At 46.2% G+C, this 12,516-nt stretch overlaps 1 protein-coding gene across 4 annotated transcripts; it reads right to left on the bottom strand.

The window, feature by feature from the left end:
- Positions 1 to 201: 201 nt before the first annotated feature.
- LOC120956645 (ethanolamine-phosphate cytidylyltransferase) lies at positions 202 to 11,955 on the bottom strand. 4 transcript variants are annotated; one of them, XM_040378292.2, is made up of 7 exons: positions 11,303 to 11,955; positions 6,002 to 6,139; positions 4,294 to 4,406; positions 3,473 to 3,539; positions 3,286 to 3,398; positions 1,883 to 2,428; positions 202 to 1,805 (listed from the first exon to the last, which is right to left on the bottom strand). In XM_040378292.2, exons 1-7 carry the CDS (start codon positions 11,371 to 11,373, stop codon positions 1,660 to 1,662), a joined length of 1,194 nt encoding a protein of 397 aa, XP_040234226.1. In that variant the 5' UTR covers positions 11,374 to 11,955; the 3' UTR covers positions 202 to 1,659. The 4 variants fall into 4 exon arrangements, with proteins under 4 accessions (XP_040234226.1, XP_040234225.1, XP_040234228.1 ...); XM_040378291.2 differs by having other exon boundaries at positions 1,883 to 2,431; XM_040378294.2 differs by having other exon boundaries at positions 1,883 to 2,368; positions 3,316 to 3,398; positions 11,303 to 11,953.
- Between the last annotated feature and the right edge of the window lie 561 nt (positions 11,956 to 12,516).

Here is a 12,516-nt window from a genome sequence, read left to right on the forward strand (position 1 = left end):
CTACTAGGCATCCGAAACACACAGAAACACCCAGAGTAAAGGGCTCCGGTGGCTTCCACCCTTTAAACCACCAGTCCGCCACGCCATACAGCCATAGCAGCTTGAGCCGTTGCAGTATCTATGTACACAGGTTCAATTTTAAACGATTTTCTCTCTCTCTCTCTCTCCTTCTTTTGATTGATTTTAAACGGACGCCCGCGCTTAGGCTTTCACTTTTGTATGTTTTTTTTATTATTCCTGCTCTGAACCTCTATTTTCGCTAGCCGCACATAATAGCAGTAATATTACAAACGTGTGTTACACATTCTCTTCTCCTCTTGTGATGAAGCAATCTCTCGCACCAGAAAAAGAAAACAAAGAAAAAAGAAAGGAATCTCAGCTTCACAGCTACATCATTATTAAAGGGGGATCGCGCGCGCGCAGATTTGAAATTACACAAGCGATCGATCATTGGATAAGTAGTCGTTACGTTAAATATACATTATATAGTAGTAGTTATAGCGTACAGTCGCTTCCCTAAACCTTAGGCTGTTGTGTTTTGGGGTGTTTTGTGTGTGTGTGTGTGTGTGAGTGTGTGTGTGATTTATCCTTAATCCTTTTTGCTCTTTTACACCTTTTTTTGCTGTGTTCATAATGTTCCTGTGCTAATTAGCTAATAATTTACTCACACACAATTATACACACACACACATACACACGGCCACTATTCTCTTGTAGCTTCTCGTAATTGAAATCTAAGCTTTTGTATACGTCACTTTCTATCCCTATTCCGCTCAACATATATAGCACAAATAAAACATAAATACAAAAAAAAAACGAAACTACTCAATTTGGTGTGATACAATATTTTAAACAAAATCTAAAAAAACAAACCCGCGTCTTTCCACAATCTTTGCCCACTCACACACAGACACCATTACAGCGAAATGTTGGGGGTGCTTTTTTACTCTTAATTGGCGACCAACAAACTGAGATTCTACTATTTTTGTAATTTCGTGTGCGCCCATGTGTCACTCCTTTTTTACTCTTCTGCTTCGTCTTCTTGTTCTACCCCACCGGTCGGGTCGGTCAGGTTTCCCAAAACGAAACCTCTCCTCCTCTTTCGATGGTGGTGGAAACGAAATGAAAGAACAATTACATCTCTATCTCCCTCTCTACAATTATTGCTGTTGTGTTGCATTAAAAACGTTAGATAAATAACTAAAAACAAACACGGTTGACTCTCTTGATAAAAAAAAACTCCCACATTAGGCTGATAATATGACGCACGCAGAAGCGGTCGCACTGAACTAAATTGTAACTATATCCGGGGATTTGCTTGTTTGTTTGTTTTTTTTTTTGTTGTGTTAAGCAGGTAAATAACATTCGTCACTTCCTCTTTCAGCCTCGCATCTAACCTCTTCTTTACGTTAACTATAAACTAAAAACAGACAAATAAACAGGAATGATACGGCGATACAATAAACACGGCGCGCTAGACACACATAAACACATTCGCCACGCCATACGACACACACACGTCAACTCAAGTTAAAATATACACAAAACACACGGAGACGGGAAATTTGAACTTCTTTAGCTGCTGCTGCTGCTGCTGCATCTCCTCTACTGACGACGACGACGGTCATCATCATCGTCGTCGTCATCGGCGTCATCGGGTCAACCGGATTTCTGGGCCAGCTTCACCTTCTGCATCGCCTCGTACACTTCAATCTCCTTCTTTTCCTTCTTTTTGTTGCGCTGCTCAAACTCGAGCCGATGGCGAATGATTCTTTCCACAATGTCTTCCGTCGTGATGGTGTTGCCTGCAAAAAAAAAAGACATTTCACGATTAGTACTCATAGCACACTTTGTTTCGCGCATCGTTTAGCGTCATCCTTACCGGAATCAATCAGCATAAACTTGCCCATCTGCTTCGGTATCGCGTACGGATCGATATTACCCACATCCAGCGCAATGTGCGTCTGACCGTGGCACACCAGCCCCACGTTAAAGTGTTCCATCAGGTCGGCCGTCACCGAGTACGGCGCGCCGATCACCACCTCGTTCACGTACTTGCAGGCCAGCACACTTAGCACGCGCTCGTGCAGGTTCATGATCGGATAGTTGCCGCCCTTGTACTGGTTCACCACCGGGTCGGTGTGCAGCCCGACGATCAGATAGTCGCCGTGCTCCTTCGCCTTCTCCAGGAAGTCCAGATGGCCGACGTGAAACAGGTCGAACGCACCGGCCACGTACACGATGCGGTCGGTCGGCTTCGGCGCCTTGCCGTCACTGAACTGGATGATTTTTTGCGTCGTCGGCAGGAACTGGGAGCAGCCGGTCCAGGGGCTGCGGGCCGTATGGTCCTGGCCGAGCTGGGACGAGCCTAGGATTTGGAAGTGTTCTTCATTATACCGCTTCAGCAATGCTTCTAGCGCGTCTACATCTTCTTGTTGTGGTGAGAAAGAGCGCAAAGGGGTGGATTTCGGTTGAAGAGAGAGAGAGAGAGAGCGGGAGCATAGAAGGGAGGAACAGAAAGAAAGGGGAAGAGGCTTGGTGGTTAAAGCAGGCATGCAGGTTAAGTATCAAACAGGAATGTTAAGTGGGGTTGTTGCAGGGAGGAATCAAGGCAGGCATGGGTGCAAGCTGTGCGAGTTATGAGCATGAAACGACAGGATGACAGACGAAAATCTCAGTACAGAATAGGACATTACTGGGTTCTCCAATATGTTTCTCATAGTTGTGGGATACTTCTTTGACTCTTTTCCTATTGGAAGTGAACTTCATATTTTGGAAATTGGACTCTATGGCACTCTTTTTGGTGCGGCTCCTTGGAAATTCTGATTGGATATGTCCAACAAGGGTGCTGTATAGTCCAATTCTTATTACATTAAGTTCATTTCACGCAAGAAAGCGTTCATAAAGTGTCCCACAGCTATGAGAACTCTTGGAAAACCCTGTTACAGTTGAAAAGAGGATACAACCACGAATCGAAAGATTAAATAAGTAATTAGACACACACACACATTCTCTCCACGTTCTCCACTGAAAGTGTCGGAGAGAGGAGAGTGCAGGGGGATACGGGTAGCAAATTCTAAGCAGGTATAATGCATTACAGAGAGCTAGAAGACGACGGTGCGCCTTCGTACGATCATTTTGGTAAAGCTACTTGTGGTAAATTAAAACTCAGAGCAATACACACACACACAAACACACAACAAAACGCACGCAGAGAGCAACGCAACGCAGCGAAACAAAACAGGCAGACGAGAATGCGAGAGTAATGTGGAGATGAATATTTACCATCTTTCTCAACCTCATATTCCTTATCACCTTGCTTAAAATGGTTCTTGGTAAGGAGTAGCATGCGTCCGACCAGATCCGTCGTCGAAACTCCTGCCGTCCTCGATACTTCCCTGAAAAAATAGAGTGAAAAAGCCACTAAATTAGTCATTTTTAACAGAAAAAGTAAATCTTTTTTTAAACTTACTTGTATCGCTGTGCCTTTTTGACTAAATGGTACGTGTCCACACCATCCGCTGTTAGGGTGATGTCATCTGAAAGTGGTAATTAAAACGAATTTAATGTTAGAATCATCGTTAACAGTTTTATGAAACATTTTTAGAAGATAATGGATGCTCGTTGTAAGCTGGAAGAGCAATTGAAGGTTCCCTGAGTTGGCCGTCGCATAAGGCCTACAGTCCAACGTTCACACGTCTACCTCTCAATGCCAATCAATCGATCAATCACGATCGTGCACACAACCCCCCCCCCCCCCCCCTCCCTTCGCAGAATTTAGCGCCGTAGTAAACAATTTCTTCCAGCTCGCTGATTAAAGGGTCAGTGCTATTACGTCCCGGGGCGTCACAGCACCAACGCCGCCACCGTTTCGGAAGTATCGTTTGATCGCTTGGTTTCATTCCCGTCCGGGGGCCCTGGGTCAATTGAAGATTGCAATACCGCGCTGCAGCCACACTGGGCCACGGAAGCAACAACGTCGTCACCGTAAGACCGGCCGCGAGACCGACAGTTCATTGCAAGGATAGGTGTGTGTGTGTATGTGATCCCGGATCTGGCTTCGGAACGAGGTCGTCCGTTTTTTTACTATGTGCGTCGGGAAGGAAGAGCGAGATAAGGCAGACGACGACAACATCATCACACCACTCCGATCGAGCAAGAGATTGGGGTTGCGCGCCGATAGTGGACGGAGGTCAAAATACGCATCGCAGGATGAGTCGGTCCCGAGCGAAGCGTTCTCATTCATGCCGGCAGTGTTTGTTGTTGTTGTAGCGATCATATGCTGAAACTTACCACCGTGCACGCAGAAGTCACAGTCGTACTTGTCGAGCGTTTCGAGCGTGGTTACGTACGGCGCGTCTTCCACCACCTCATCGACCCATTTGATGCCACGCACCATTTTGTATCTACAAAGAGGAAAAGGTTGAAAGACATACATTAGTTCATTTATCTAGCCAACTTCATGTTAATATCGATCTTTTTGAAAAGGAAAATGCATATCTCATGCGATCTTCTGACACCGAAATGTCACGTGGTCGAATGACACACGTTGCCTAGAAATGCAATCAAACAAACGTGCGTTACAGCCGTTATCATCCTTCAAATACGGTTCATTCAAGATACTTTTCCAACCCACCCGTTGTGTGAGGCTGGCAAGGTTTCAACTATCATCCCCGCTATTCTCCTTCCACTCCTCCCCGCAAAGGAGGACGCTCGTTGATAGCATAACTGCTGCTGCTACTGCTACTACGCGGCATTTTGCCGGTTCGTTGTCTCTGATAAGTGGGACCCAGCGGTCAATATACATTTTTCTTCGTGTAAATGGGAGTTTAAAAAAGTGCATTCTCTCACTCTCTCACTCCCTCTTATACTCGTTTTGTGCGCGAGTCTAGCGCACCAACCAATCAGTAGCGCATGTCGCCGTGTCTTTGGTACAACGCTCCAGGTCCCCCCTTTGCACTTGCCAAGCCATGCCGCTATCTCAAATCAGCAGCACTTGGGCCGGGCATAAACCGCTAAGGAAAGGGGAGAGGTCGTGGTGGAGGGGGGGGGGGGGGGCTAGTGAGTCGTTCGATTGCGTTCCAAAGTTCGCGCTTTCTTTGCGGCCTGCTATTGAACTCTGGCGGGGATTGCAGGAGCTGACGGTAACCACGACCACGAGGTCCCGGCGCGTTTCGTACTGGCTGGCTCAATGCGATTCTTACAAAGAGAGAAAAAAAAACACATTCCAAGAACACGGAGCATTATCAGGCCTCATGCCTGGCAGGGCATGTGCTTCACGTTCCCTCCATTATTCGTGATCGATCGTACGCGCTACAAATACCAACGCTAAAACTAAACCAAGCATTAAATGGCGCCAATGTAGCATTAAAGCGAGTATATATGGTTTACACACTGCTCTCATTGGCACACACAAAAAATGGCTCAACAAAACATGTTTCGGTTCAGGGCTTCGGGCAACTTCCGCGACCTCCTATACCCCCTTGGGAACATTATCAAAGCGCCTTGAGCAGTCTATTATCATCACGTCAGAAGGTCGCGCCAATGTACCGAAAACTAAGGGGAATCTCGGCTAAGAAGCTTCTCCTTCGGTTGTGTTTTTTTCCCTCTCCGAGATCTCTGTACCTTCAGCCGCCGACCGACCACACTATCGCCCATTAGGTAGGGACCCCCTGATAACCGGTCACGTAAACCGGGTTAAAAACGGGGGATAAGGATTTGCGCACGTCATCGGCCGGGTTGTAACGACGAGCGTCGGTGGCGTGACACTTGCGTAATCGATTCAGGTCGGGGCAGTGTGAGGGATTAGATAAAGAAGGTGGCAACACAGAGACAGTACAGCCTATGGCAGTCTGAATGATCGAACGGTCCTCAGTAGCAGTATTATCGGAGGTCAAGAGAAAGAGCGCGATTTTTCAGCAATATTCACAGCAGCTCAAAACGGGAAAAGAAGAAAAAAAAATACAGTATATTAAAAAATCAAATCATTACAAAACGTTACCTTTCCTCCTGCGTAAATACTGGCGGGCCCTTGTTCTTAGTAATGTCCTCGTCGTTATGGATGCCGACAACGAGCTTGTGGCCGAGCGCCTTCGCCTGGCGGAGGGAATTCGCATGTCCAAAGTGTACCATATCGTAGCTGCGGGAGCGGGAAAAAGAGAAAAAATAACAACAAAAACAATCAATAACCAATCAATATGGGATGGGAAATAGTAATTACTTTTGTGTTGCTGGTAACAAAAAAAAAAAAACACACACACACACGGCTCCCCCCCAGAGGGACTGTTATTAAATAATTTACAAACCAAGCTTCATATTGCGTAGGGTTGGTGCCCCACAGTGGTGCTTATTTTCTTATCACGACGGTAACACACACGTGTCTTGGGAGGTAGAGAGAAGTAAAGAAGAGAAACCCAACTTCCTCCCTCCCCAGGGGACACACCCCGAGACATTACGACAAGCGGTGAAGCAAAGGAAAAGGTCACACCACTGACTGATATTACTATTAGCTAATTGCGTGCCGTCCGTGTGTCCGCGTGCTGCCGCCAGTAGTTGCCGGTGCCGGGTGTGTAGTTAGAAAATCTTCCAAAACGTGACCCGCTTAACGAGCAATGCCGAAGAAATTAAGCAACGACCAGGCAGGCAGGCTGGCAATGCAACGATGACTCGTGTCGTCGTGTCCACAGTAACGAGTAGGAGAAAACGGTGCAAAATGGCCATGTTAAGCAGTTTACGGAATATTGCTTTTGAATTTGCCACTACACACAATTATTCTTGCATTATTATATGCCTCCACCATTTACAGGGTTTTCCAGCGGTTCTCATAGTTGTGGGACACTTCCTTGACTTTTTCTTATCGGGAAGTGAACTTCATATGATGGAAGTTGGATTCTATGGAAGTTGGACACCCTATTCGGACAGGCTTTTTGGAAATTCTTATTGGATTTGTCCAACAAGGGTGGTATAAAGTCCAATTCTCATTGCATTAAGTTCATTTCACGTAAGAAAGCGTTCATAAAGTGTCCCACAGCTATGAGAACTCCTGGAAAACCTTATATCTATGGAATAAAATTGCCACCTCATAGTCTGAAAATTAACTTAGACACACGAAAAAAGTGTAAAATAAAAGTTGATGTTTTATGAGATGCTATTTGGACACGCAGGGCCATATAAACAAAACGTGAAACGTCAAAATACTGGGGCAATATGGACCACAACAACTGCGCTTAGGTAATGGGTATATGCAGCAGGAAAGCTCCTACAATTCATCCAATAATATATTAATTAAATAAAAACAGTTTTTACACGTTTCAAATCTACAAAATCAAATCTTTCGAAGCTGTGCGCCTGTAACCATTATTGTGGGGTCAAGTACAACACACCACAACCTCACCATGCGCCATATGTCAAAAGTATCTGCCCATTTTACCACAAGCATAACTACTCACATGAAGCATAGTTGTATTTTGTTTAAATACATATTAGTAAAAATACTCATTTAATTGGCTTTGTTTTCTCCGGAAAAATTATAGAAATGTCATATCTTTAAAAAATATACATTGTAAAACTTCCATCCCTGTGACACTGGTTTAAGCTTATTTTCAAAGTGGCAAAATCTACTTCAATAAGCTACAAAATCTTATTTTGTATTTTTCTCAGTTATTTGTTATTTGAGGGTTAAAAAATTTGCATGGTGTTCATAGAACACTCCAACGAATAATACATTTTAAGCAATTTATTTTGCAGTAAAATAATGGTTAAATAGAAGGATGCCCATTCGGCCCCCCTTTACCCCGTCGCGAGTCCGTCGCAAGGTCAACCACATTACTCTCTCGCGCTGGCGTATGTGAATGGGATGTCCTTTGCTCCATAAATAGAGAAATGCGACCCTAATGCGGATAAGTTTACTTGATTTGTGTCCTTTGGTTGGTGGTGTTTCCATATGAACCACTTTTCCACAACAATACGCCAATGCAAAGGTAAAACTTTCCACTACCACACCTTCCAAGTACAACACAAATTCTTATCGCTCGCAGCTCAATAATATCGCGGAATATTTCACCGATGACTGTAAATAAACGGAGGGTGAGGATCCGAGTACTGCCGGAAGTACACATTGGAATGCTATCGGAGATACACCCGGGCTTGGTGGGGGGATGTTGTGATGGGTGTGATGAATAATCATTATCATTGTAGCGTCCCACACAAAAGCGTGTGGTTTTATCTTATCTTGCTAGCATACTGGCTTTAAAATACGTTACACGATACATTACGCCACGCGAGAGTTACAGTGAAAAAAAACCGTTCGAGTAGTGTGGCAATAAATGCAATTGCTCGTACAAATTGTTTTACAATCAAATTGAGACCCGTCATGCTGCACACTCACCATGGGCATTAGTGATTCTAGGAATTAAAAATGGTAAAACCTGGTGACTACTCGGATCGACGCCAATCGAACGATTCGAGACGGTCAATGAACGATTAAAACGGGATGACGATCTTGTGTGCACACATAAAAAAACTAAACTGCAACACAACTTATCGTAATGCACACGCGTGCATTTCTTCGTTTATGTTTACTCTCGCACCCACTAGGGGAGCAAAACAAAAGAAAAACCCCCTACACACACATACACACATTGCTTATCTCAATTTGCTCGACGCTACGAAACTGCAACTGCCCGTCTTGGGCCCTTCTCAATCTCACCCCCCCTTTTGTTTTGGCGGAAGTTTCGCATGCATCGGTAACTCTAGACCCCGCGTAAATAAACCCGCCCCGGGTGAGTGCGATGAGGCGACCTTGACCTAGAGGAGCGCTTGTGTGTGTGTGTGTGTGTGCGAGTGGAGAAGGCTTTTCGCCCATCGGTGGTGGTGGTGGTGGCCCCTTTTATCCTTCGTATTGAACACACCTTCCGCGGGGCACGTTTTTGGACCGTTGAGGACGCCGGAAAGAAAAGATTTGCTCCTTTATAAAACACACTGCTGTACACACTACTACTACTACTGTCGGGCAGTCCGGGTATTACTGTTAATACTATTTTTAAACTACCATCCACACGCGTCTCTTGGCCCTCCGCATCTCCGTAAACAAACTGCCGCGTAAACCGAGGCAACATGCCAGTTGGAAATCAAGGGCAAGCAAGCAAGCAAGCACGCTTTAATTGTTGGCCCCCAGCAACGGGAGATGCAGTAATGTAACGCGCGCATCGTTTTATGGGCTGTTTGTTGGTGTGGAAAACCTGTTTTCTACCGCGCTCCACCGTACTGTTTCACATAAATATGTATCATTAACAGCAGCAGCAATGCAGGACTGAATTGAACGGGAAAGCATTGCGTGGCTGTGTGGTACAACGCTTAAAAAGAGAAGAGAAATGTATGCTTTAAAAAAAAAACAGAGAAAAAAAGAGCCGTACGATTTATGCACAACACACGTGCTCGTGTGACGCTTGGGGTACATGTGCTTGGGATTTCTCTCGCTCTCTCTGCCTCTCTCTGTTTCTCTTTTTCGGGGCCACGGTATGCGCGGTCCCGCGCTTCTCCCTTTACACGGTCTTGCGCATTTTGTACGCAGCCTGCAGCCTGCTGCTGGACGCTGATAGGTGTACGGGCTGAATCATACGATCTCGCGCGCGTGTTTTGATTAGTGCATCCCGTTTCGTTAGCTCTCTCTCTCTTTCTCTCACACTCCTTTTCTCACACACGTTGATGACCTTCCTTTCCCTGGTGCCAAAATGTTAACCCCCGGAAAGGGAGGGTACTTCAGGGTGTGGGGGATGATTGTAACGTCATCCTCACGCTAGTTGATAGCGGGTTTTTTTTTTCTCGCACGTTGCCGTCAACGCGTTAAAGCGCAAGCGTTTCGGTCGGTGGCGTGTTTTTCTGGCGCCGCCCGGCAAAGACCTCTGCCGTTGCAGGAAAGGAATGCGCGCCAAGCAGGGAGGTTCATTCAACCTGGAGGTGGTGGAGCTGCTTTTGCTGGTACACAGCTCTCGTGTTGACCCCGCGCACACGGCTAGTTTCATTCAAAGTTTGACGCGCCGTCACCACCACCACAAGCCAAAAGGTGGTTTGGGCCAAAAGTTCATTCCATTGGTGGAAATATTGGTGGGGCGAGGGCAAGTTGTTCCACTACAAGGAAGCCGCGCTTGTTTCGCCGTTTGTTAAACGGTTCCTTCCTCCGTCTGCCATGCCCACCACCACCCGCGCTCCAAGCTGTTGTGGGGTTGTTGTTTTACCCCCACCACACTACTACCATACGATGAATCATATACCGTTGCATCGATTAAAAAAACTGCAGCTACTACCGCACGTCGCTGTTTTGAGCGTTCTTTTCCCGCGCCTCACTAAAAAAAAGAATACAAATCATTTTGTGTTGAATGAAACATTCTTCCCTCACCACACGACGCTGCAGTTGAGACAAAGTTGGGTACACATTTGTAACTTACAGAAACGGGCAAACAAAGAACAAACATCGCGTTGGCATCGCGTCGGCATCTGTGTACCGATTTAGACAGCAGCAGCACCAACAATCATCAACAACATCCTTCAACCTTCTTAGTAGGCTGCTGCTGGTGCCGTTTGGTACAATGTTGCTCGTTTGCGAAAACGGAAGTCTCTCGAGTGCTGGTGCTAGAGCAAAAAAGGAATTGTCCGCTCACAAAAACACTCCGGACACAGCAGATGCACCTACTAACTGCAGTTTGCCGTAGTTGCATAGACATACGCACTCGGTGTTTCCTTGTCGGTTTGATGGCCGATTTGCAGGCCAGATTTCACCGTGTGCACACAGAACCGGAACATGTACTTGTGGCAAGCAACGGTGGTGGAAGTGCTGGACTGGTTTAACCTACAAAAACCAGGCCCCTGGGTGCACTTCCGTAAATAAATCCACGGAAAAGGTTACACACCTTTCGTGTGTGTGTTTTTATACCTTTAAAGAAGCGCGCAATTTTGCTTCTACGCACGCACAAACACACGTAAAAAAACGGTGCCGAAAAGGGCGTTTCTTGTTTAAAATTTTAAACCCGCCATCTCCGCGCTCTCCGACCCGCATTGCGCACTTTGGCGACCACCGGTTCCCTCGCCCTCAGAATCAGCTGAGGTGGAGGAGAGTTATGAAAAATAGTTCTATTTTGGGAACAGGCCAACAACAAACAACGACTTGGCCGTCTCTGTCCCTTCTGCTGGTTAAGGTCACGCCAGGAGGGAAAATCCGAGACAAAAAAAAAAACACCTTCAATCGTAGTACACATTGCATCAGCGGGGGAAGAAAAAAATGGCTTTTCCACCCATTACTACTTACCATCCATCGCACCAGACGCGCACTTCCTTGTCGGCGTTGCCGGAGTGGCCGTTTTCGTTCCGATTTGCCATTCTCGCTTCGCGTTCGCGCTGGATGCACTTTTGGGGCTTGACTTTTCGCGGGCGCTTTTCACTCCACCACGGAAAACTGGGCACGGAAACGCAAGCACGCACTAATAATACGCACACACACACACGCGGCGGGGAGTGGAGTGGAGTTGGTCCGAACCGACGTTTGCGACGAATGAGCTCCGCTGGCCGGATGCTCGAGGCTTTTATGAATTATCACGGGGGGCACGGAAGTGATAAGCGGACGGTGCTCGGACACACACGGAGACACACTGTGCACGCTCGGGGTGTTCGGTTGGGCCCGCTGGATCACTGCTAGAACACGCTAGAACGCACCGGGCAGGGAGGGGGTCGACACGTAGCACCGAAAGATTGTGCTGGCAGCAAATGGAGGGCAGCAGACGGAGCCTCTTTCGATGGGTTTTCGCAGCTTTGCGTAGCGTTTTTGCACTTGAATCGATACGTTTTGCCGGACGAAAAGGTGACGAGATGCAGCTCCGTTCCGATTGGGCACTGTGCACTGTGTGTGCGTGTGTAGCGAGCTAGCGAGCGAATGAGGAGATTTCGTGAACGGGTGTGTGAGTGTATGGTTGCGTGAGTATGTGTGTGATTTTTTTAATCTGCCTGCTGCGATGACAGCTGTGCGGCGCGGCCCAAGTAGCAAATTGGGAAACGAAGGCCAAGGTTGCTAGAGTAAATGAGATTAGGGTATTTTTGGGATATTTATGATCCCATGAATAGGAATTTACTGATACGATCGTACGCTAATCGATGGGAAATTCAAGGGACGGAAAGAGTAGATATTATAGTATCTAAGAGGTAGAAGAAAAAAGAGAGCGATAAAGAGAATGAGAAATAAAGCAAACACAAGAATTCAAAGATGAGTGGGCATGAGATAAGACAAGAAAAAAAGAGCAACAAAAAATATTATCAGTTAAGTTAAAATGTCTTATAATGATCCAAAATGCAAATTACCTCATCTAGCCACTACAGAGAGATTTGAAAAATTAAATTCCTTGAATTCATCCTCGAATAAAAAAGTCGCGCCATGCAGTTGTAATTTTGGCAGCAATCTGAGCTGCAATCTCACTCAGTGCACAAAATCAACAGATGTTTTCGCTCTATCAGGTATAAAGTCGCTTACAG

Source organism: Anopheles coluzzii, chromosome 3 (assembly GCF_943734685.1).
Source record: "Anopheles coluzzii chromosome 3, AcolN3, whole genome shotgun sequence".
NCBI lineage: Eukaryota > Metazoa > Arthropoda > Insecta > Diptera > Culicidae > Anopheles > Anopheles coluzzii.

Coding starts and splice junctions, on each gene's coding strand:
- LOC120956645 (XM_040378291.2), bottom strand. CDS start 11,373: ATGGCAAATCGGAACGAAAACGGCCACTCCGGCAACGCCGACAAGGAA. Junction 2,432..3,285: donor ATATGAGGTTGAGAAAGATG/GTAAATATTCAT, acceptor CACCACAACAAG/AAGATGTAGACGCGCTAGAA. Junction 1,806..1,882: donor GTTTATGCTGATTGATTCCG/GTAAGGATGACG, acceptor TTTTTTTTGCAG/GCAACACCATCACGACGGAA.